At 45.7% G+C, this 24,675-nt stretch overlaps 1 protein-coding gene across 5 annotated transcripts; it reads right to left on the reverse strand.

The window, feature by feature from the left end:
- Positions 1-377: 377 nt before the first annotated feature.
- On the reverse strand, positions 378-21,411 carry LOC133345331 (ketosamine-3-kinase-like). 5 transcript variants are annotated; one of them, XR_009755435.1, is made up of 9 exons: positions 21,091-21,232; positions 16,121-16,274; positions 11,679-11,830; positions 10,447-10,538; positions 7,801-7,883; positions 6,264-6,386; positions 5,611-5,768; positions 4,684-4,813; positions 378-3,024 (listed from the first exon to the last, which is right to left on the reverse strand). XR_009755435.1 is itself a non-coding variant. In XM_061556029.1 (9 exons), the coding sequence occupies exons 2-8, from the start codon at positions 16,262-16,264 to the stop codon at positions 4,691-4,693; spliced, it is 933 nt and encodes a 310-aa protein (XP_061412013.1). In that variant the 5' UTR covers positions 16,265-16,274; positions 21,390-21,411; the 3' UTR covers positions 378-3,024; positions 4,684-4,690. The 5 variants fall into 5 exon arrangements, 4 of the variants coding, with proteins under 4 accessions (XP_061412013.1, XP_061411991.1, XP_061412007.1 ...); XM_061556029.1 differs by lacking the exon at positions 21,091-21,232 and adding an exon at positions 21,390-21,411 and having other exon boundaries at positions 4,684-4,871; XM_061556007.1 differs by having other exon boundaries at positions 4,684-4,871.
- Positions 21,412-24,675: the final 3,264 nt, after the last annotated feature.

Raw genomic sequence — 24,675 nt, forward strand, 5'->3', positions numbered from 1 at the left:
TTTGTCAAGGCTCTCTTCCTCCTCCCTCACAGCTTAAATAGACACTCCAAGCCTAAGACGTGTCATTTAGACTCTGTCTTATCGACAGACATGTTCTTCACCTGAGGACGGCTGCTTGCGTTGTGGTTGAAACGTCGTGAGAATTATTTTATTGTTTTATTTTTATTATTTTATTACTTTCCTTCTACGTGACTTTACCGAAAGAACCAAGAAGATGAACGTGTTGTCTATTTATTTAAAGTTGCGCATTTTGATGCGACTTCATTTTTCTCAACCCTCCTCGTCACACATCGTCACAAATGTCTGACCCTCCTCCCTAGGTGCGTGACGTCATTTATGGACGGCCCCTTTACTACAAAAGTCAAATTCAACAAAAGTTACATGCAGCCTTCAATTTATTCCATGAGTAATAATGAAAAGAAAAAACATGGCTTATTGAAACAAATAGGCTTTACACGTAAAACTTAACACCACAAATCCTTTAGAAACATAATTTCACGTAGTATTGATGTACAAACCTTGGCAAAAGAGCCATATTTGCTGGGAAACTGCACAACATATGAGTATGTATGATGAACTTCTTTCGCACCGTACGTAGCCAACCGTGCTAAACGGAGTTGCAGTTGAGACCAACAAGCCAAACACAAAAAGTAGTTCTAATTCATCATGGGACCTCCTTTGCCAGTACCAAAATATACTAATAGGGTTTTTCCCCTTTTTTCTGGCAACAAAACTGACACCTTTTGCAAGGCATCATGCTTACATTAACCACAATACTTGCGTCATCTGGTCGAACACCATATGAGACTAGGCTCCACAGAAAGCTGTCTCTGGTGTGGACCAATCAGTTTCAAAGACAATGCATAAATTATCAGAGTATTGTTTTTTGTTTGCATTTGACTGCAAGTATTGTGGTTAATGTAAGCATGATGCCTTGCAAAAGGTGTCAGTTTTGTTGCCAGAAAAAAGGGGAAAACCCCTATTAGTATAAGTAGTTCTAAATTGCAAGGGTTGGCAAATAACAGTCGCTGATCCCCACAGCTTAACATTTTACCAGTAAAAGTTTGCATCGCACTATAATTTGCAAGTCTGATAAATGAAATTCAAGTGTCTCAGTCAACAGTGGAGAGGCATTATTGTGTGCCCTTGATTTGAAATCTGGTATAGCACCAAGCCCTTTGCGTTCAAAACAAAGATGCTACCCTGCCACTTTGTGTTGTAACAGAAACATTTAAAAAATTCAACAACATTGTAATGGAGTAATCTTACAAAACATGTTTGGTTGCTAAACATTTCAAGCAATACTTGATAAAATTAAATGAAACCCAATGCATTACATTTCAGATATCCATACTTTTTATTTTTGTTACTTTGTCCAAAGTAATTTTGGCCAAATAAACTTGTTTTCCTCCCCACATCCGATTTTCATTGGCGGCTACGTACGGTGCGAAAGAAGTTCAACATATATCGAATATACCTGGTAAATATCAATTCGTCTTCTTGGTTCTTTCGGTAAAGTCACGTAGAAGGGAAGTAATAAAATAATAAAAATAAAACATAATAAAACAAGGACGGCTGCTTGCGTTGTGGCCGAAACGTCGTGAGAATTGTTTTATTATGTTTTATTTTTATTATTTTATTACTTTCCTTCTACGTGACTTTACCGAAAGAACCAAGAAGATGAATCCCTGCAGTCACGAAAGCTTTAAATCGAAAAATATCAATTCGTTTAAACTATGGTTATTGAAAATGCTTACATGGGTTAAGCAAAAATTACAACATTATTTCTTCTCACCGATAGAATATGAATAAACTAGACATTACGGCCAGCTGGTCCAAAGTCAGACAAAATCAGGAAAACTAATTCCATCACCATTAATCTACTCTTATGTAAATGTATGTTATTATTGTGCTAAAACATATTAATGCGTCGTTCAAGCTAAATATTAGCCTAAAATTAAATGCACAGCTACAAACAAGGATGGATTTCAAAAGCAAGGGGGCAAAATGTAAATGATCTTAAATTATACTCCAACCAGCAATCATGGTTAACTTAATGCTCAACTACAACCTCTTCAAAATTATAGATTTTGTACCATAAATCAGCTCAAGCAACCGATGGTTAATAATACCACCCACATTACCCCAGGATATACAACGTAAGCACAGGCCAATCCATCATTGGAATGTTAGCTTTTGTTTGGAAATCATGAGCACTTGTAAGACATTCTCAACAATAATCTCTACGTGATGGTTAAAGATATCATAAAATGCTTCTCGTGTCGGGTTCATCTGCAGACAACTCTTAAGTTGTAATGTTAAAGCTGTCACCTGCATGCCGGCGAAGACGATTGTACACAATCTTCAAATTAGTTTCAATGTCGCACCCCAACATTATGATGGTAACCTCATTTGTTTTAAAGCAGTCGTACGAAATAAAAATACACAACCGCAAATGGCTGCAAGTCGGAAAAATGCATCGCCCTGTGTTGTTCGGATAAACGAACGTTGCATCAAACATGGCAACATGTGTCACGGCCAACTGCTTTCTTCACAGATGGAAATCCAGTATCCTTTGCAGAGAGTGTTAATAAGAATGTCCCTTCACATAGATATACTTGCAAGTGGTTCTTTGTTCTAAACCCTTTTTGTATTATCTAAATTAGCAAAAGGCTTGAAACTTGTTTAATATTACTGCATAACATTCAGTTGTAGCGGTGGTCTGTGCAAATCGAGCTCTTTAAGTACTAAAATGTACTTTTTATCTTGTGTATACCCCTACTACCTTCATGTAACTAGGGTCATCGCATCGGGCGGGCAGTACTGTGAACCTCCCCGGACGAGCGTGGTTAGTTACCAAACGCAACAACCAATGTACAACAGCACTCGGGTGCAACCATGTAGATGGTAAGTTGTGTTGGGTTCCAGCCTTCCTCTTCATACTGGAACTCTGCCTGCAACTCTCATCTGGACAGAGGGCTCTGAACTGCAGTCATCATTGTCAACTTCTGGCCGTGGAGGAGTCTGGTGAGAAAAGCGACAGGGACCCACATTTAAGTGAGCAGTGGCGGCCAACAGTGAATAAGCAACAAGAAACCACAACAAAGATGCAGGGGGCTCCAATTGACTCACTTAATGTACGTGTGAATAGCGGCGATGGTAAAGCGCTGTATGAAACAGACCGGCCAAAGAAAACGATGGCAAGAGGAAGATTGGATCTGGCTTTGGTGTTGCCGCTGTAGTCTGCAGTGCTATGATGAGGTGTTCACTCTTTGTAGGATCATCGGCAATAATTATTTTCATGTAATTTTTAAATTTATCTTGACGAGTAATTGGTAATTCCAAAAATTGGGAGTGCGCACGTGATCTGCCAGCTCAGATTGGCATTTCGTAGCAGGTAGGCTCCACTTTTTTCGGACTCCTAAAATTTAAATCTGTCTTCTTGGTTCTATCGGTAAAGTCACGTAGAAGGGAAAAAAGCATTTATTATAAATTTTTTTATTTTATTATGTTGAATTTGTATTATTTTATTATTTCCCTTCTACGTGACTTTACTGAAAGAACCAAGAAGATGAATCACTGCAGTCACGAAAGCTTTAAATCAAAATTTTAATCTGGTCAATCAGCTAAATTGTAATATGATTTAAAGCAATGGTTGCTAACGTTATGATTGTAATATTAGTGGCGATTTCAGGTGTTAAATATCAATAAGCATGAGATAATTTTGGTGTGAAAATCACACCACAAGACATGATTTTTTTAGTCATAGAGCTGAGGGGGAACACAATGCAGAGTAGCATTATCAAACGCTGCCAGGTTTATCCCATGTATCAATACTTCAATTTTAATGTGCAAATGTATTTATGGACTGTGTGTTGTCTTCGTGTGGTCTGGAATTATTTTTGTTATGCTGCCTTGCCGAAAATTGCATTTGGTGTATTTCGGCAGGAATTGATGCACTAATGCAATTTTAACTTTTATATATTTTATTTCATGACTTAGCATTCCTTTACTGTGCACTCCGATCTGTTTGTATTGTTTGTTGTTGTGACTTTCTGACTCGCCCCGACTGGACATCTGTGAAAAAAGAGCTTCATAGCTCATCGGCTTCTTGCAGCCTAATTAAAGATTCTGATTCCGATATTAACCGACCGAGTTTTCTCGTGGAGATCATGGCCAGGAGGCGGGACAAAGAAATCCCCGGTCACACTCACGTGGGATGCCCAGGGCATTGCACAGCATTTAAATGGACTAGTTTTGTGAGATTTAGTGGCGGCTTAGGGAAGGCCTTTATCCAACAATGTATATATCATGGCCAAACACATTCCTGCGGAGGGAGCTGGTAGGAACGTTGGGTTGCTCGGTCAATGGCCAGGGTCAACGGCGGCGTGGTGTATTCCGCAAATATGGCCGACTGTGAGGGCGGGCACAAGCCGGCGTGAGTAGGTTAAACATTGAGTTTTATAAGGGCACCACGGGGTGACCAACCCCTCCCCACCCAGCCCCACCCCCCACCCAGCCCCACCCTCCCCACCCTCTCCTCTCCACCCAGCCCCACCCCTCCCATTTTTGGATGCACGAAGGACGGACACAATAATCCCCTGTGGGCTGGTGGAACCAGGTGCTCCTACCAGTATAATATTTTTTTTATAGTCATACACCATAGCCCACGATTTCCTGCACCTTTCATTTACTTGAGGAGACTGCGCATGGTGGAGATGGATGACCCTCGGTATCCTGTCCCAAAGTGATTCCAGTGGTTCAGGTAGTGGAAGAGTTGGTAGAGCTTCTGGCGTTTGTCAAAGCCTTCTGACTTTGGGATGAGAGCGTGGTAGGATGAGTAAAACGTGGAGCTAAAGCTTGCGAACATCCTGGAGCCAAACAACACCAAACATGCAAAACCTTACAGTGGTGCTGTTCCATTACGAACAACATAACAATAAACAACAAAAAATGCAATACAATGCAGGAGGTTAATTTCAATGTCAGAGCACCGAGCCAATGCCATTGAGGTCCTCCGTTCAAAATTCAGTGAGCCATCTATCAACAAACCTTCCTGCGAATAAAGTGCAGGAATCTTGTGGTCTCAACGGTCACCAATAGCTGCTCAGTAAACATCATGTTAAATGTGTTTTCGTTCACTGTAGCATATCACTTAAGCATAATCCAGCTCCAAAGGTTTGAATTCCATTTGACGTGTAATGAATCATCTTCAGCTTGAATTCCTAGTAAAGCACATCAGTGCAACGTGTCTCTAAACCAGGGCCTCCTTGTTCGACAAGCTGAGTTTCTGGAACATTCAAACATCCTCAAAGTGCCGTGGATAAATTAGCGTTTTGTCGCTCCGCTATTGTTTTGTGCCACGTATTAGCCTTAACAGCACTTGCCCTAAAAGCCTTAGCAAGGAAGGATGAGTCTTTGTAAGTTGGCAAATAGAGAGGGTGGAGACCTCAGCATGTAGACATCTGAACCACAACTCTACTTGGTCTATGTTATTTATTTAATGAGCCAGCCATTGACACCTTGAGGTGATACGAATCAACCTCGCTTGCCACAGACAGGGCAGTGAACGGCAGTTGCTGCTATTGTTTTGGTTTTTAGTTGTCTTACCCAGAGATGGAAAGCTCGTACTCCGAGTGCCCATAGAAGGAGGCTGGGTCAAAGATGACGGGCCCTTCATTTATCTCTGCAGCATTCCCAGTCCATAGGTCACCGTGCAGCAGTGCCGGAACCACCTCCACGCCCCGGAAAAAATCCCCCAACCGTAGCTGCACACCACACAACAAAGAACACCACTTTATTCAGGATAACGTTTTGTTGGGTTAGATCGCATAAATTGACATGCATCGTACACCCACCAATTGCCAGAACGCTTCTGGAACGCTTCTGCCAATTGCCTGATGATGCTGGTTGTAATTACTAGTGAAAGGTTGTACTCGTTTGTAAATGTTCTGAGTTTGCGCTCTAACACACCAGAGTGCTGAAGTAGTAACAAAAATGGCACGTTCTGTTCATGTCAGAAATCTTACTAATTGACTGTGTTGGGTGGATGTGGGTGTACGACACATTTAAACTTACACGATCTAACCCAACAAAAACTTTATCATGAATATTGGTCGAGAAAGCCTGCGTGTGAAACACCACTTTACCTTTAAAGTCGCCTCGAAAACCCACTGTGATAAAATGGGTTTCCCATATGGCTGTGCACATGATGCTCCACACTGCTGCATGTATTAAGTGCGAGAATGAAACGGCTTATGAACCTGAAGCTGAGACCAGAGCTCGCGGGTCTCCCTGTCACCGTAGTCCTTCTCTATCATGTCCAGCTGAAGCTGCAGTCGCTGCCGTGAGAAGAACGTCACCCAGTCCTCCTGCCACTCGTTCAGCTGGTGGAAAAAATTCACTTGATTTTTATAAGTATATTGTTTTTTCTATATACGTAACTTTACCGAAAGAACCATAGAATAGGAAAAAAAAGTTTAGCACGAACATTTAAAAACATAAGCATATAATACCTACTTTCTTAGGCCAATCCTCGACCTAAAACAGTGTTATTCACTCATTTTCAGATGGGGGCTATTTCCACCGATAAGACATTTTGAGTGGAAGGGCCGCCACACACTTGAAACCATTGGCTGTGTCAAGCGGTGGCGGGTTTTAACGACACATTTATATATTCACGCGATCTAACTCAAAAACCTCTATTATGGACCATTGGGTTTGACAGCATGATGGGGTGTTTTCACTTGTGTGTATTGTCGGGGGCTGCACGTCAGGGGCCGCACTCAAGGACACCAGGGGCCACCAGTGGCCCGCGGGCCTTGCAATGAAGAACACTGAATTTCGATTTAAAGCTTTCGTGACTGCAGGGATTCATCTTCTTGGTTCTTTCGGTAAAGTCACGTAGAAGGGAAATAATAAAGTAATAAAAATAAAACATAATAAAATAATTCTCACGACGTGTTCTTCACCTGAGGACGGCTGCTTGCGTTGTGGCCGAAACGTCGTGAGAATTATTTTATTATGTTTTATTTTTATTATTTTATAATTTCCCTTCTACGTGCCTTTACCGAAAGAACCAAGAAGATGAAGAACTTCACGTACAAGTGGCTGGGTAATTATTAAGACGTTATTCGATACCCATGTTATGTACCGATTATCATGAACATCTCAGTTCAGCTACCAACTGATATCCTTATAAATAACAATTACAACCGCATTGATCCTAATGATAGGTTATGTGCTTAATTCCCACACCTCCAATTAGCACGGTTGGCTACGTACAGTGCGAAAGAAGTTCAAAGTACATTTATACAATTCTATTAAACCCGGCTCTGAGTGTAATTGGTAATTAGCGAAAAAATAAATGACCATGTGAAAACTGAAGTTTAGACCAGTGGTTATGCAAGATCGATCTCTGAGGGATGCTGAGTGACAGCTGGTGATGTCAGTTGTAACTGTCTCCCTAGGTATCAATGGTACAACTGTATGCAATGTAAGAAAATACATGATTTTTTTATCAAACACATTGTTTTATAAATGTGTGTACTTATGCAACATAAAATGTATGGCAAGCTAGTTCTTCTTAAAACGTAACCTTAAACCAATATTACCATCATCAGTGGTCAATAGACTATTACATGGACTCTCATATTTATGATTTCACCGCTCCATGACAAAACTAAATAAAAATGATTACTGTTCTTATAAAACTTCGGTCACCGAGGCTGTCCTTCAACAAAAGGGTCTGTTAAATCCAATGGGCCACAACCAGTTTAATGACTTTGCAACGGAGATCACCTGTGGGATGTAACCACAGCTTGTAGCTGTATGAAACCCAAACTTGTCCACATACTCCACATCCTCCTGCTCAGGGACCTTACCTGTTGGAGAAATTAAAGACTGACATTTTTATCAAAATCTGTAAAGCACCTTAATTTAGCAGTCTCAAACTGACTGGGACCCCTGTTGTGACTGAGCAGCTGAACATTGCATACAATCGTTAATGCATACAGATATGTACTGGGAGTGGCCAACTTTCATGACCCTACCAGCAGCATACCATAATCTTCAGATAGCTGTGGGAGCTACAAGAGACAAAGATTGGCCACACAGAAGTTGACTTGTCGACTGGCTGTGGAGTTTTGAGTTTAGAAATCTGAGGGAGTACTCATGGCCTGGCTCCGATACCAGATTGTTCTCACTTTATATGAAGTTAAATTGAAAATTTACAAATTAGCTGCGCCACTGCAGAGCCACACTTGAACTTCTCAGGAGCCGCATGCAGCTCCCGAGCGATGGTCTGGCCAACCCTGGTATTTTATGTGCCTTCTAGACTTGTGAATATAATGTATATAAAATATTGCCCTTTAATGAATAAATAGCAAAACTACATGAACTCTCTCGTAAAGCCTTCTTGTGGCTAGCAGACCTTGGCATTGGCATTTATCTCCTGAACAGATTGTGATAAGCAAAAATAGAATGGAACGCAATGTTGAATACTCTGGTCTCCTTTGCAAAAGAATTTGTCTTGGACTGAAATACGGATAATCTGATAACTATAATCTATACGAACCTTATACTGGTAGCAACCCACTGGTTCCACCAGCCCACAGGGGATTATTGTGTCCGTCCGTCCATCGTGCAGGGAGGGGCTGGGTGGGGAGGGGAGGGGTGGGGCTGGGTGGGGAGGGGCTGGTCACCCCGTGGTGCCCTTATAAAACTCAATGTTTAACCTACTCACGCCGGCTTGTGCCCGCCCTCACAGTCGGCCATATTTGCGGAATACACCATGCCGCCGTTGACCCTGGCCATTGACCGAGCAAGCCAACGTTCCTACCAGCTCCCTCTGCAGGAATGTGTTGGCGGGATCCCGGGGTCCCATAAGCCCCCGGCTCTCGCGTAAACATATTATAATGTAAACAAAAACTTTGCTCTTTTTCACCAATGGGTTTGGAGGATGGTGGCAAGTGTTGTCTTAATTTGGAGCTTTCGTGACTGCAGGAATTACTCTTTGGTTCTTTCGGTAAAGTCACGTATAAAGATAAAATAATAAGCTATTATTTAATTTATTATTTTATCTTTGATAATTGGTTTTTTACCCTTCTATCTGGCAACAAAACTGACACCTTTTTGCAAGGAGTCATGTTTGCATGTTTGCAAAAAGGTGTCAGTTTTGTTGCCAGATAGAAGGGTAAAAAACCAATTATCATATTTTTACTGGCAAATGAGGTCCCCATAGTATTTTATCTTTATACGTGACTTTACCGAAAGAACCAAAGAGTAAGTGTTGTCTTGTTAAACTATGCATTTAAAACTAAAACTACTTACCTGCAGTACCTCTATTTAAATACACTATCGAAAAAATAATTTACACCCCTCTGTCAATCATCGTGTTTCTCAGTGTGGATTTGTGAACACACTTTGTAAACAGTACATAAAATAGGACGCGTTTTCAATGTGCTGTTCATATTGTAACAAGCGTTTATACCAATGTTACTCTCCAGAGTAGTGGGTCGACGCTCCTCTTATCCGCATTGATACGAGCGGTATGTGGGGACTACGGCTTAACTGCAAAAATAAACCTATCTGCACAGATGCATACGGACAAGACACGAATGACCAAACAGGAGGAATTAACGGTGCAATGCATCTCATTTAATCCATCTTCTCAATTCAGATTGAGCAATCATTGGAAGGATGTGATAAACCGCGTCAAGTTTTAACTGCTATGATTTTCACTCACCCACCCGTGTGTTGTTGTCCGATTACTAATTCAAGTCCATTTACTTCCAAATTTCTCCAGCCCCACCCGTCCATGCACGCCACAAACCCTCCACCCCTCTCCCCTGTGAACTCCTACAGCCAAACTCCTTCTCACTCCTTCCCTCTCCCCTCCCATGTCTATATAAAGCCACAGCTGCAGATATTTTTTCTCCCCTGAATACGGACGCTTGTGTTGTGACCGAAACGCCGTGTTCTTTTATTTGTTTTTTCTATCTACGTGACTTTACCGAAAGAACCAGAAAGTATGGATTCCTGCAGTCACGAAAGCTTCAAATCAAGATTACCCAACATAATTCACATTCTGAAAAGTACATTGCACACACATGAACTTCATCACGAAGATAGCTAAAACAAAGGGGTGATTGTGATTAGGTGTGAAAAATCACGACCGCTGGCTGGCTGGTTGTGTTAATTTACGAAATAATAACAGCAAGTGTCAATATCTCATTCACTAGCTCAATAATTATATTTTTATGATTAATAAACAGCTGTGTAAACATTTGTTTGTTTACACACAAATCGTCTGTTTATACACATTCATTAGATCCGATTAGCACAGTGCGAAAAAAGTTCAATACATCTACATAGTTGACATGATGCTAGGGTTGGATCTGTGGGCCTAGTTTTCCACGCCTCTTATACAGTTTCATGATTCAATACCGATAGTTTTCTCTTCCTTGTGAAGCCTCTCTCCGATCTTCCTGTTGTGAAGGTGCATTTCAGCCAGCTGCTGCCCCAACAAGCCTGAGCCCCTGTCGAGAGTGGACAACACAATAGACCTGTCAATGGAAACATGAACTTTATAACGTCAATAAACCCCAAGTGACAATTTATATGCAAAGCAAACTACGTCATATTTATCGAGGTGGTCTGTGGCCGAGAACCCAGCTTGAAAATACAAATATATCAGTTCATATTCTTAGGTTTTTTCGGTAAAGTCACGTAGGTAAAAACATTAAGTAAATGATACAGCTGTTGTGGCTGTGACGGTACCACCTGAAGACGGAAGCTTGTGTTGCCTCCGAAACGTCGTGATTTTTTATTTTATTTTACTTTTTAATGTTTTTACCTACGTGACTTTACCGAAAAAACCTAAGAATATGAATCATTGCAGTCACGAAAGCTTCAAATCTAGAATATATCAGTTCACATTCTGGTTGGGGTGACTCAGGACATCATTCCTCTGGGGTTTATACAATGAGTGTCACTTCCTGGGAAGTCAATCCTATGTCGACGATAAACTAAGCCAATTTTTATTTTACCAGGCAAGGCCCACCAAGCAATATAGCTCTTTTTCAGAAGCGACCTGGCCACAAATCACGTGGACATTTATAGCAGCCAAATGCTCAAAATACTCACGTTTCTAAATGTGGAGGGAAAAACCGGCGAAACCGGAGAAAAATCTGCACGACCCCGGTTGTGGTTGCGATCGAAACGTCGTGATATATTATTTTTATTTTATTTTCTACCTACGTGACTTTACCGAAAGAACCAAAGAGTATGGATTCCTGCAGTCACGAAAGCTTCAAATCAAGGTTAAACTAGCCTATTTAAGAAACCAATGACCATTTTTTTACTTGTTCCAAATGTAAAGGCAAAAGCAGACATGGTGAATTAAGTCATGAGAATTTGAATACATTAAGTTGAGTCAACAGCACGAGGTGCAAAATATAGTTTTATATAGTTTTATTACGTTCAGATAGAAATTAGTGGACTTCAATATCAATTGATGCAGTGTTTTTCTGGCCAAAGCATTGACGTGAAATTTAGCCACTAACATTTAAATCCACTTTTTAATCACGACTCACTGCAACTGATGACTCGTGTCGCAAACTTTGATGTGATGCGGTTATAATAGCTTACTCTATTATGACTCAAACATGCACACCAACCTGTTGAGACTCTTCATGTCCAGATGTTCCATTACGAGCAAAGCCCCACCCGTGGGGATCTCGATCACCTTCATCTGCTTGGGCACACGCACCGTGCGTGTGGATGCAATGGCTTCCAAGCTTGCAAACTCCCCATCAAACATGCACTTGGCCTAAAGGACACGACAGAGCCTCCAGTTACTTTCACAATGGATTAGAGCAAAACTATTGTGAACCCTTCGATTTAAAGCTTTCGTGACTGCAGGGATTCATCTTCTTGGTTCTTTCGGTAAAGTCACGTAGAAGGGAAGTAATAAAATAATAAAAATAATAAAACAATTCTCACGACGTTTCGGCCACAACGCAAGCAGCCGTCCTCTTCACCTGAGGACGGCTGCTTGCGTTGTGGCCGAAACGTCGTGAGAATTGTTTTATTATTTTTATTATTTTATTACTTCCCTTCTACGTGACTTTACCGAAAGAACCAAGAAGATATTGTAAACCCTTGACCATCAACAAGCCATCAATCGCTACCAAGTAACGATGTCACCACAGCGTTTGTACCAAACTAGGTCCACTTTGAGGCCACGTGAGGCGTCGAAAGCTCGCAGACAGGTCACGGGACAGACCCAGGTGTTGTGGGTTAACTGCCTGAGATGACTTGCTGACAACTTTATGCGTTGTATGCGCCCAGTGTTCCGCCCGTTGTTGTAAGCGTCGCTCCTCTGCTGTTAATGGAGGATGACTGCACCCAACTTCCCAGTATCATCCTTCGCGAGCCTCTTCCAAATGCTAATCTTGATACCGCTAGAACCAGTCATCGGCCTTGATCTCACATCCCACAACTGTCTAATTTTAAAAGCTCAACATCAAAACACAATGATGGGTCGTGTGCACCAATCTCACAACATCACAGCATTGACTCAACTGTAACTTGTGCAGAGGGGGTCAAGTGTGTCACCATAATTGTCCTAATCCTACAACTCGCTCTATGCAAAATTTTCCTTGCCATATTACCTGTGAAAAACATAATGGGCACAACTGGTAAATCAAATTAAACCAGATGTGGGCAACCTCTACTTTAAAATATTAATTGCAGGCAATGTGAACACGACTTACAGAAACACCGACGCAGTTGTGTCCATGCCAGATTGTCCAGATATTCAATTGATACGAAGACGGTTTATTTGCCAGTATTGTACATTATTTGAATTACATTTGTTTGGGCGACAGGGTGGTGCAGTGGTAACGCCCATGCATCACATCTTCTGAAGGACTGCCTGGCTTCGCTTTCCTAATTCTGGTCCCTTTATCTGCATGGGTTTCCTCCCATAGCACTACAACAACAGCATACCATGTAACTGGTACTAGGCAAACATCCAAATGACTACTGCGAAAACGTGGCAGGCCCATCCTGAAAAAGAGTCTTGATACTCAGTGAGGCTTTCCCAGGGAAACAGCCTATTAATAACAACATTGTATAACTGCATGTGAAAATTAAACATTTGATTTTCAGAATTAAATCTCAGTGGCTGTTTTCATTGAAACATCAAGTTACGTTCAAGTGATAATTTCAACTCGCACACAGTATTCCTTCACTTTGGCGCGAGGAACTACAGACGAGGGAAGGCAGCAGTCAAATGGTGAGCAGCTGGCAACAAATCCCCCTCCCCCCACCACCACTCCTGCCCATGCTCTGTGGTCCTCTATATATAAAGGTGTTATTGGCCAATTAATGAGTGTTTACGTGTGGGAGGAAATCGGAGCACCTGGAGAAATCCAAGCAAACGAGGGGGCAACGCTCTATCACATATAGAGATGGAATAGGCGGAGTCCACATTTTTCGATACCGCCTTCTCTACCTCCTTGACGACCAACGGGGTGGGAGTTTTCGCAACATTTTTGTAATCCACCAACCCTCACCTCCACGCAGTCGTGGATTACAGGCATACATAGCCACAACCACCCGGCTAAAGTAGCTGTAATGCACATCTACAATTCTACAAAAGTTATGGGACAAAGGTCGTGGGTCAATTGGTTTGATTTCTACGCGCATAAACCAGTCTCCAACTTATGCACATTTAGATTCGCACTCGGCCGCCAATGGAACAGGTGGAGTGCAAAATCAAAGTGGATGTACTGATTGTATCTTCACTGCGGGACTCATCCAGCAGTGGAGTGACACGGGCTTCAGGTATCCACGTGTAGACGGGCAACAAACACTGGGGCCACCGAGCGATAAATGTTTGCCGGTGCACATTGGGACCGGCTCACACGTCACTGGCCCCAGGCAGCCCCCAGCCACTGGTGTGCAACGCAGCGAAGGGAATCTCCCACCAATGAGAACCACCCACGACCCAGGGTGCAGTCCTATAACTTGGACTCGCAAACACAACAAAACCCATAGCTGTCAACCCACACGGTTTACTCGTATTCCTGGAGAGGGAAATTGCGTTTTCAGGTCCATACGGCATACAGCTGATTCAATACGGGCAACATTTTTGTTTAGTCTATTTGTGTGTTTCTCCCTTGTGATGAAGGTAATTACAGACCAATTTAGACCTTGTTGGTCACCCCGTATATTAAGGTAGGCACTGATAAGGGGTTGACAGGTATGCAAACCCCACACAATACAAAACGCCAAGCGGCCAGCAAAAACAAACAATACTACTGTAGTGGTGATAACTACTCGCTGTTCGCAAGCTGTGAGAGAGCAGTTGGTAAACAAAGGTTTTCCCGCTCAATCAAACAGTAAGGGTCAAATGGGGTGAAGTAGGATCCAAATGCCAGATTGGGAAGAACCAATCGGAGGGGTCCAAGAGGTGGCCGGGGATTGGTTAACCCGGCCATGAATAGGTATAAAAGCCGGAGCGCTGAGAGCTCCGGGAGGTTCTGCTACACAAAGACCCAAGTCGGCTGAAGACACCTAGGACCTTGGACCAAGCCTTCCAGCCCTTGTCAGGGCTGGGGCTCAGAGTCACCAGTGGTCAGGGGAGAGAGGTCCTGGATAGGACCCTGGCTCCCAGCCTTCCCGCCCTTGTGAAGGCGAAGGTTCTGAGCGACCAGAGGTCGGGGACCCGCCGGGCCAGTGGCGGGTCAGTGTGCCTCCCCTAGGTCCCAGCCGGAGGACGCTAGGCTAGCGGGGAAGATAGCCGGCAAGTCCGGAGTCTGTAGCATCGTCAGGATAATGGGTAAGGGGACCGTATACCTCTTGTGTTAGGTGTAGCAAGTATTTGGTGAATAAAAGCGTGTGGCCTCTAAGAAGTCTCCGTCTCCTTCAAGAACGTTACACTACTATAATGAGCCAAGAATGTGTGTCCCGCACGTGACGTCACTCCACGAGGCCCACCCCCCGCGTGACGTCACTCCACATGAGGCCCACCCCGCCATTAATATTCATAAGTGGTTTTTACACTAACGCATAAGAAGGTCGCGCAGACCACATGCCGCACAAATACCCTCAATAATCATGAGCGGGTGACATCACTCCACATGGGGCAACCCCCCTCATTAATAATCATGAGCTGAACAATTTTTCGATTGAATATTTCAGATGTACTGCAATATACACCCGTCCTTTGACGGGCAAAAAAGCGAGTAATACATAAGTGTCCAATGTGTAATTAAAACCCGTTCCTTAAATTGACCAAGTTTTTTTATGCAAGAGCTTAGAAAACAAGAAGACCAGGTAGGAATTCCAGAGTGGAGCAGTGCAAACGGATGAAGCTGAAAAGAGTGAGGTGACCTGCATGGTGTTGAGCGGGTTGTTGAGTAAATGGGTGAGTGAGTAAACGAGTGGATGATTGTGTGATAGGGTTATTGAGTTAGTGACTGGATGAGTGCGTGATTGGATGAGTGCGTGACTGGATGAGTGGGTGATAGGGTGATTGAGTGAGTGACTAGCTGAGTGTGTGATTTAATTAGTTACGAGATGAGTGTGTGATAGGGTGATTGAGATGAGTGGGTGACTGGATGCATGGGTGACTGGATGAGTAGGTGACTGGATGAGTGCGTGATAGGGTGATTGAGATGAGTGGGTGACTGGATGAGTGTGTGATCGGGTGATTGGATGAGTGACTGGATGAGTGTGTGACCGGGTGATTGGATGAGTGACTGGATGAGTGGGTGACCGAGTTGTTGAGTTGAGTGCGTTGTTGTGAACTGCAGTGAGGCGCGGTGGTTTAACGCGGAAGTGGAAGAGACGAAGCGGTCCAAGTGTCTGGTAGACCGAGCCCCTTAACGTGGGTGGAGGGGGGAATCAACGAGGTGAAGTTCACTGCAACATTCACCACGGTGGTGGTAGTAGTCGCAGCGAAAATAAAGAGTGATACTGGGGCGCGTGGAAAGACACATTAATTATAGGGCTGAATGAAGGTTGGAGGAGAGGCGTGGATGCAACGTGGTGACGTGGCGTGGCAAGGTGGCGTGGTGAGGAGGAGTAGAGGTGGCGTAGAAGAGGGTACCCCGCTCTTGACGTTGATCTTGGCAAACACGCGTCCGCGCCCCGTCTCGTAGCTCTGCCCGGCGCTGATGCAGCCTCCACCGGCCGCAGCGCCCAGCGGCCTCACCGAGTCCGTGCCCAGCTCCGCTCTGAGCAAGCTCTCCATTGCGCGCCGTCTGCTCGCAGTGACAAACACAACGATAAACTCCCCCGCCCCTGTCCCGTTTGGCCTCTAACAGACACTGTCGGGGTGCAAGGGCTACTAGCGAGCAGCAGCAGCAGTAGCGCCTGCTTTTTCTGGAAGACTTTGCTGTTTTTTCCTGTATTTTTCTGTTTGCGCGTAGTCACTTTAAGATGTTTTCTTGTTCATGTTTTTGTTTATTGCGGTTGCACCCGATTGAAGAGCCGAATGGCTCACAGGGCCATACCAAATACAGTAGAACCTTGGAGATCGAACGCCCCAGAACTCGAACAATTCGGTGATCGAACAAAATTTTTTACCATTTTTTGCCCCGGACATCGAACAAAAATTCGGAGGTCGAACAACTGGAAAGAACCTGTTTGGGCCGAGATGCGGAGCCAGGGCGACCGAGATAAAGGCGAATGGCCCAGTTTACACGTAGCGCTCACCCAGTGCAGACCCGCAAAACATCGTTCCGTTAACTTTTTCGTAAATTTTTCGTAAAAAGGCCCTCAAGTGAATCACAGTTAGTGCTAGAAAAAAGGCAAAGAAAAGAAAGAACCCCAGAAGGGCAGTTACCCAACGTTTTTATGGAGGGGGACTCCCCTTCCAAGCAACACTGACACCTCCTCCTCCCCTCCTCACCACCTTCCACTCAAGCCATCCACTCTCCTTACTACAGGTAAAGTGAAGTTCAATGATCATTTATTCTATTAATTATAACTGTTTCTTGTTTTTTGTATGCTTTTATGTACTGTACTGTATTTTAATATTGTAAACTTTGTGTAAAAATGGCCCATAATAGGAGCATCCTTGGGTGGGGAACCAATTAATGCTATTTCCATTCATTCTTATGGGGAAAATTGATTCGGTGTTCAAACAAATCGGTGTTCGAATGCGGTTTTGGAACGAATTAAGTTCGATCTCCGAGGTACCACTGTAAATGAAACTAAAGGCCGCGACGACGCACACAGAGAGGGGGGTGGGTGGCCAACGCCAAGCCCGGCCGCCGTTGCCTCCCCCCCCAGCGGCGACGTTTCACTACAACACCGTGCCCAGGCACTCATTCGAGGCCGAGTCGACCTAGCCGAGGCCCGCGACCGGTTCGGATGATCGTCGCTTGGTTGTTGGGTGGCCGCGAGCGGGGATCGAACTCGGCTCGCCGGGTCGGTAGCGCCGCGCGATGCTGCGCTGACCACTACCAACCCCTACTACCACCACCACTACCCCAACCCCTACTACCACCACCACCACCACCCCCAACCCCTACAACCACCACCCTAAACCCCTACTACCACCACCACCCCCAACCCCTACTACCACCACCACCACCCCCAACCCCTACTACCACCACCCCCAACTCCTACTACCACCACCACCCCCAACCCCTACTACCACCACCACCACCCCCAACCCCTACCACCACCACCCCCAACCCCTACTACCACCACCACTAACCCCTACTACCACCACCACCACCACCCCCTACCCCTACTACCACCACCACCACCAACCCCTACTACCACCACCACCACCCCCAACCCCTACTACCACCACCCCCAACCCCTACTACCACCACCACCCCAACCCCTACTACCACCACCACTAACCCCTACTAGCACCACCACCACCACCCCCAACCCCTACTACCACCACCCCCAACCCCTATTACCACCACCCCCTACCACCACCCCCATCCCCTACTACAGCGGTCGGGAACCTATGGCTCGCGAGCCATATATGGCTCTTCCAGTGACGGCATATGGCTCCCAGACAATTTTGAGTTGAAAAAAAAATCAGTTTGGAACTGATTTTAAAATACTTGTGATATTGCTTAATAATACTGTGTCATTTTAAAGTAAACAGAAATTAGTTTTGAAGATAAATTTCACGGGTCACGCCTGCATGAAGCTCAACCTCACCACGTATGAACCAGACTACAAGGCCATCAGCAAAACCATGCAGCACCAGAAGTCGCATTAAAAGTAAGACATATTTAATTTATTATACGTTAAAAATACTATATGGCTCTCAATGAAATATATTTAGAAATATTTGGCTTTTATGGCTCTCCCAGTCAAAAAGGTTCCCGACCCCTGCCCTACCACCACCACCACCCCCAACCCCTACTACCACCACCACTAACCCCTACTACCACCACCACCACCACCCCCTACCCCTATTCCCACCACCACCACCAACCCCTACTACCACCACCCCCAACCCCTACTACCACCACCACCCCCAACCCCTACTACCACCACCACCACCCGCAACCCCTACCACCACCACCCCCAACCCCTACTACCACCACCACCACCACCCCCTACCCTACTACCACCACCACCACCAACCCCTACTACCACCACCACCACCACCCCAACCCCTACTACCACCACCCCAACCCCTACTACCACCACCCCAACCCCTACTACCACCACCACCACCAACCCCTACTACCACCACCACCACCAACCCCTACTACCACCACCCCCTACCCCTACTACCACCACCACCACCAACCCCTACTACCACCACCACCACCAACCCCTACCACCACCACCACCCCCACCAACCCCTACTACCACCACCACCACCAACCCCTACTACCACCACCACCACCAACCCCTACTACCACCACCCCAACCCCTACTACCACCACCCCAACCCCTACTACCACCACCCCAACCCCTACTACCACCACCACCACCAACCCCTACTACCACCACCCCCTACCCCTACTACCACCACCACCACCAACCCCTACCACCACCACCACCCCCACCAACCCCTACTACCACTACCACCACCACCAACCCTTACTACCACCACCCCAACCCCTACTACCACCACCACCACCAACCCCTACTACCACCACCCCCTACCCCTACTACCACCACCACCACCAACCCCTACCACCACCACCACCCCCACCAACCCCTACTACCACCACCACCACCAACCCCTACTACTACCACCACCACCAACCCCTACTACCACCACCCCCTACCCCTACTACCACCACCACCACCAACCCCTACTACCACCACCACCACCAACCCCTACTACCACCATCACCACCAACCCCTACTACCACCACCACCACCACCAACCCCTACTACCACCACCACCACCAACCCCTACTACCACCACCACCACCAACCCTACTACCACCACCACCCCCAACCCCTACTACCACCACCACCACCACCAACCCCTACTACCACCACCCCCTACCCCTACTACCACCACCACCACCAACCCCTACTACCACCACCACCCCCAACCCCTACTACCACCACCACCCCCTACTACCACCACCACCCCCAACCCCTACTACCACCACCACCACCACCAACCCCTACTACCACCACCACCAACCCCTACTACCACCACCACCACCACCAACCCCTACTACCACCACCACCCCCAACCCCTACTACCACCACCACCCCCCTACTACCACCACCACCCCCAACCCCTACTACCACCACCACCACCACCAACCCCTACTACCACCACCACCACCACCAACCCCTACTACCACCACCACCACCAACCCCTACTACCACCACCACCACCACCAACCCCTACTACCACCACCCCCTACCCCTACTACCACCACCACCACCAACCCCTACTACCACCACCACCCCCAACCCCTACTACCACCACCACCACCAACCCCTACTACCACCACCCCCCTACTACCACCCCAACCCCTACTACCACCACCCCCAACCCCTACTACCACCACCCCCAACCCCTACTACCACCACCACCCCCACCAACCCCTACTACTACCACTACCACCACCCCAACCCCTACTACTACCACTACCACCACCCCAACCCCTACTACCACCACCACCCCCACCAACCCCTACTACCACCACCACCACCCCCAACCCCTACTACCACCACCACCCCTACTACCACTACCACCCCCACTACCACCACCACCCCCAACCCCTACTACCACCACCCCCAACCCCTACTACCACTACCACCACCACCCCCAACCCCTACTACCACCACCACCACCAACCCCTACTACCACCACCACCCCTACTACCACTACCACCCCCACTACCACCACCACCCCCAACCCCTACTACCACCACCCCCAACCCCTACTACCACTACCACCACCACCCCCAACCCCTACTACCACCACCACCACCAACCCCTACTACCACCACCACCACCAACCCCTACTACCACCACCCCAACTACCACCACCACCCCCAACCCCTACTACCACCACCACCAACCCCTACTACCACCACCACCCCCAACCCCTACTACCACCACCACCCCCAACCCCTACTACCACCACCACCCCCAACCCCTACTACCACCACCACCCCCAACCCCTACTACCACCACCACGCCCAACCCCTACTACCACCACCACCACCCTAAACCCCTACTACCACCACCACCCCCAACCCCTACTACCACCACCACCCCCAACCCCTACTACCACCACCACCCCAACCCCTACTACCACCACCACCAACCCCTACTACCACCCCAACCCCTTACAATTGACAGCACTGCCACCTTCAACCACACACGACTGCGTGTGTGCATATTCTTTGAGTCTTTCGGTAAAGTCACGTAGATAGGTTCAAAGAAAATCACAAAAAACGACGACGTTTACGACCGCAACGCAATCGTTCGTCACCAGGAAGAGAGAATCTAATCATATGAATCCCTGCAGTCACGAAAGCCTTAAGTCAACATTTGCGTGTGTTCAGTTAAGTGTTTTTTTTTTTAAATAACAAACGAGTTACCATCTCGTTTTACCTAGCCGCTGTGAGAGACGTCTCCTCTTGGTTAAAGCGAAATAAACACAAGTCGGCAAAGTTGCAGAGATGCCACCACCACCACCACTGGTGCACACTGCAACCACGTAGGTACAACAACAACACGCCAGTGACACCACGAATCGACTGCGATCCACGCCACGAGAAGGCTGCAGCTGCTTGATGTTTCTTTTGCTCGCTGCCGCAACAACAACAACAACAACAGCAACAACAACAACAATCCCGCGTTTTTAGTTGACCCGACGTGAACGGAGGATGAATTCAATCGCACACACGCACATATCCGACAAAAATTGTCTTCTCCTTTTGTTCGCAACGATTCAACCATAATTCGAAACGTGGTCGGTGTTCAGCGATTACATTACGGAATCGGTCACTTCGTGTCGTTTTGTGTAACGAATCGATGCCAGCCACCGTCTCTGTGTGAAGGGGGCCCCCCTGCGGTTTAAACCCCCGGTGCAGCCGTTTCAATTCGGGCAAAACAACAATAAATAAGGAACATTTAAAAATCATTTTTTAAACAATATTTCATGAAATGTACCGTACTGGTAATGGAAGAACTCCACGAGTCCAGGAAGTGGCTCCCAAGCTTGCCATAACGTAAGAGGCAGTGGCCAATTACAGCCAACGTGAGTTGAGCGTGGACAATTAGACCCAAGCCGAAACATAACAGATAAAAAATATATTTTATTTTGATTTAAAGCTTTCGTGACTGCAGGGATTCATATTCTTGGTTCTTTCGGTAAAGTCACGTAGAAGGGAAAAAATAAAATAATAAAAATATTACATTTTCTTGCTGTGGATTTCACACCTGATGATGATTGCTTGTGTTGCAGTCGAAACGTCGTGATAATTTTGTTTTATATTTTTATTGTTTTATTATTTCCCTTCTACGTGACTTTACCGAAAGAACCAAGAATATAAAAAAGATTGTTTAAAAATATTTGTAATTTTTAGTTTAATAGAATATAGTATTGTCATCAGTATGACATAAGTATACCAAGTTTGCAGTCGATACCACATTGGCAAGTGGGTTAAAGATTTGAGCATACGACAACAACAACAACAACAGACACAGTGAATTAAATAAAAGCGTCGAATAATAATACAAATGTTGTGTCTATGTTGTGTGTTTCTCCCTTGTGATGGGACTTTGTAGGATTAACTTTGAGATTTATAAAGGGCACATACTTGATACAGCTGTCGTGGCTGTGATGGTTCCACCTGAAGACGGACGCTTGTGTTGCCTCCGAAACGTTGTGATTTTTTTAAATTTTTTATTAATTTTAATGTTTTATCTACGTGACTTTACCGGAAAAAAACCTAAGAATATGAAGACCAATAAGGTCTGAATTGGTCTACGAAGGTAGGGCACTGGTAAGGTAATGCCAGGTATGGTAGTGTAGTGCATAGTGTATTGTATCATACCTGTCAACCCATACGGTTTATCCGTGTTCTTGTAACAAGGAAATTGAATTTTAAGGTCCATACGGCATACAGCCGTTTCAATACGGACAGAAATAGAATTGGCGTTTCTCCCTTGTGATGGGATTTTGTAGGATGAACGTTGAGATTAATAAGGGGCACGTGGTGTCCAATAAGATCTGAATTGTTATGTAATAAGATAGGCACTGATAAGGGGTTGATAGGAACATGAACCAATCGGAAAATCGCGTTGAGATATAAGAATGTTGACTCGAACAGGTCGCTTAATTAATTCAGGAATACTTTTTTTAAGTTGCCGCGCTTGATTCGCTTACACTTTTGGGTTATTCGTAGAAATATCGTTCATCCACGAGTCATCCATATAACCCTGACGGCTGGTCAAGTGCCCCTATAGCCTTGATTAATTTTATACTCTTTGGTTCTTTCGGTAAAGTCACGTAGGTATAAAATAAAATAGATCACGACGTTTCGGGCGCAACACAAGCGTCCATCATTAGGTGGGAAAGCATGAGATGATGGACGCTTGTGTTGCGCCCGAAACGTCGTGATTTATTTTATTTTCTACCTACGTGACTTTACCGAAAGAAACAAAGAGTATGGATTCCTGCAGTCACGAAAGCTTCAAATCAATATTCTCATGCTCCTGTAAAAAAGGGATTTACGTGTGCTAATATATTCTCTGCCTCTATCGTAGTGGCAGTGTCAGATGTGGTTAACATATGTGCAGTTTGGCTACGGCATAGCATAGGCCATAGGGGGCGCCACGGTCGGCGACATGTCAACTACCTCGCCTGGTATACAGGAGGTCGTGATGAGAGTACCAGTGGAATCAACATTGATCTGCCACAGCGATATTGACAGACCCACTGACCGGGGCCTGCACGGTGGCCAAGTCCATTTTATTTTGTTGGCATACGTGGCGCCTTTCTGACACATCAGCCACTCAAAAGCGCCATCGCATTAAAACTCACAGTTTCCTTCCTCAAGGTTTATCTCCTGATGTAAATCTAAATCTAAATTTACATACATTTACATCAGGATGTAAATCTAAATTTCCATCAGGAGACATTTACAAAAAATTGTGCCCAGCTAGTCGGGTACGAACACTATAATGGGGCCTGGAATGGATAGAGCCCCAATATAAGAGCTCTCACCTGGCCAATTGTTCACATACTATTTACAAATTTGCAGCTGTATAACACACACCTAAACTAAACAATTGTTTTACCAGATTAGGCCCATTGAGCTACAATAAAACCTTGAATTGCGAGCATAATTCGTTCCGGAAACGTATTTGTAATCCAAAGCACTCGTATATCAAAGCGAATTTCCACGTAAGAAATACAGTAAATGGCTTTTTTTCAGAAGCGACCTTGCGAGAAATGATAGCTTAACAAAGTGGCCTATAATGTGGACATTCCTAGAAGCCACATACTCTTAAACGCACGTTGATTCTTAACGAGGGAAAAAAACGGAGGACCCAGAGAAAAATCCACGCGACCACGGGGAGAACATGCACACTCCAAATATACAACAGGCGTTGATAGTCGGGATCGAACCCACGAACCTCCTCCATACCATGGGAGGTCGTGAAGTCTGCCTTGCGTGGAAGCGTGGCCGAAACGTCGGCGAAAGCTGCGGAGTAAAACACCATGATGATGCTGCTTCGCTCAGGACAGGATAGAGCCAATCTTGATTTGAAGCTTTCGTGACTGCAGGAATCCATACTCTTTGGTTCTTTCGGTAAAGTCACGTAGGTGTAGTAGGTTCCAGGAGACTTGGACGACGTAGTTGGAGGCACACTTATTTATTAACCACAATGTACATAACAGGCCTAGATGTACAACACTCGAAGGGGTATCGGCCCCTTCACCCGTCTAACAGAGAGATCCCACAATCTATGTCACGGCTAGCCTACTCCTAGGTCCTCCACTACAGGGCTAGGGGAGGCTAGCTAACCCAACTCTGGTTAAGCTGGGATTACGGCACCCTGAGTCCCCAGACCGGCTCTTACAAGAGCATCGGCTCTGGGCTCTTGGGGCCATGCCACTGGCTTGCCCTGGTCGGTCCTGAGAAGGACAGCGATCCAGGGGAGTTCCAGGGCCTATCTAGCAGGTCT

The sequence above is a fragment of the Lethenteron reissneri genome, chromosome 3 (assembly GCF_015708825.2).
Source record: "Lethenteron reissneri isolate LAM-NWPU_2019-01 chromosome 3, ASM1570882v1, whole genome shotgun sequence".
Lineage (NCBI taxonomy): Eukaryota > Metazoa > Chordata > Hyperoartia > Petromyzontiformes > Petromyzontidae > Lethenteron > Lethenteron reissneri.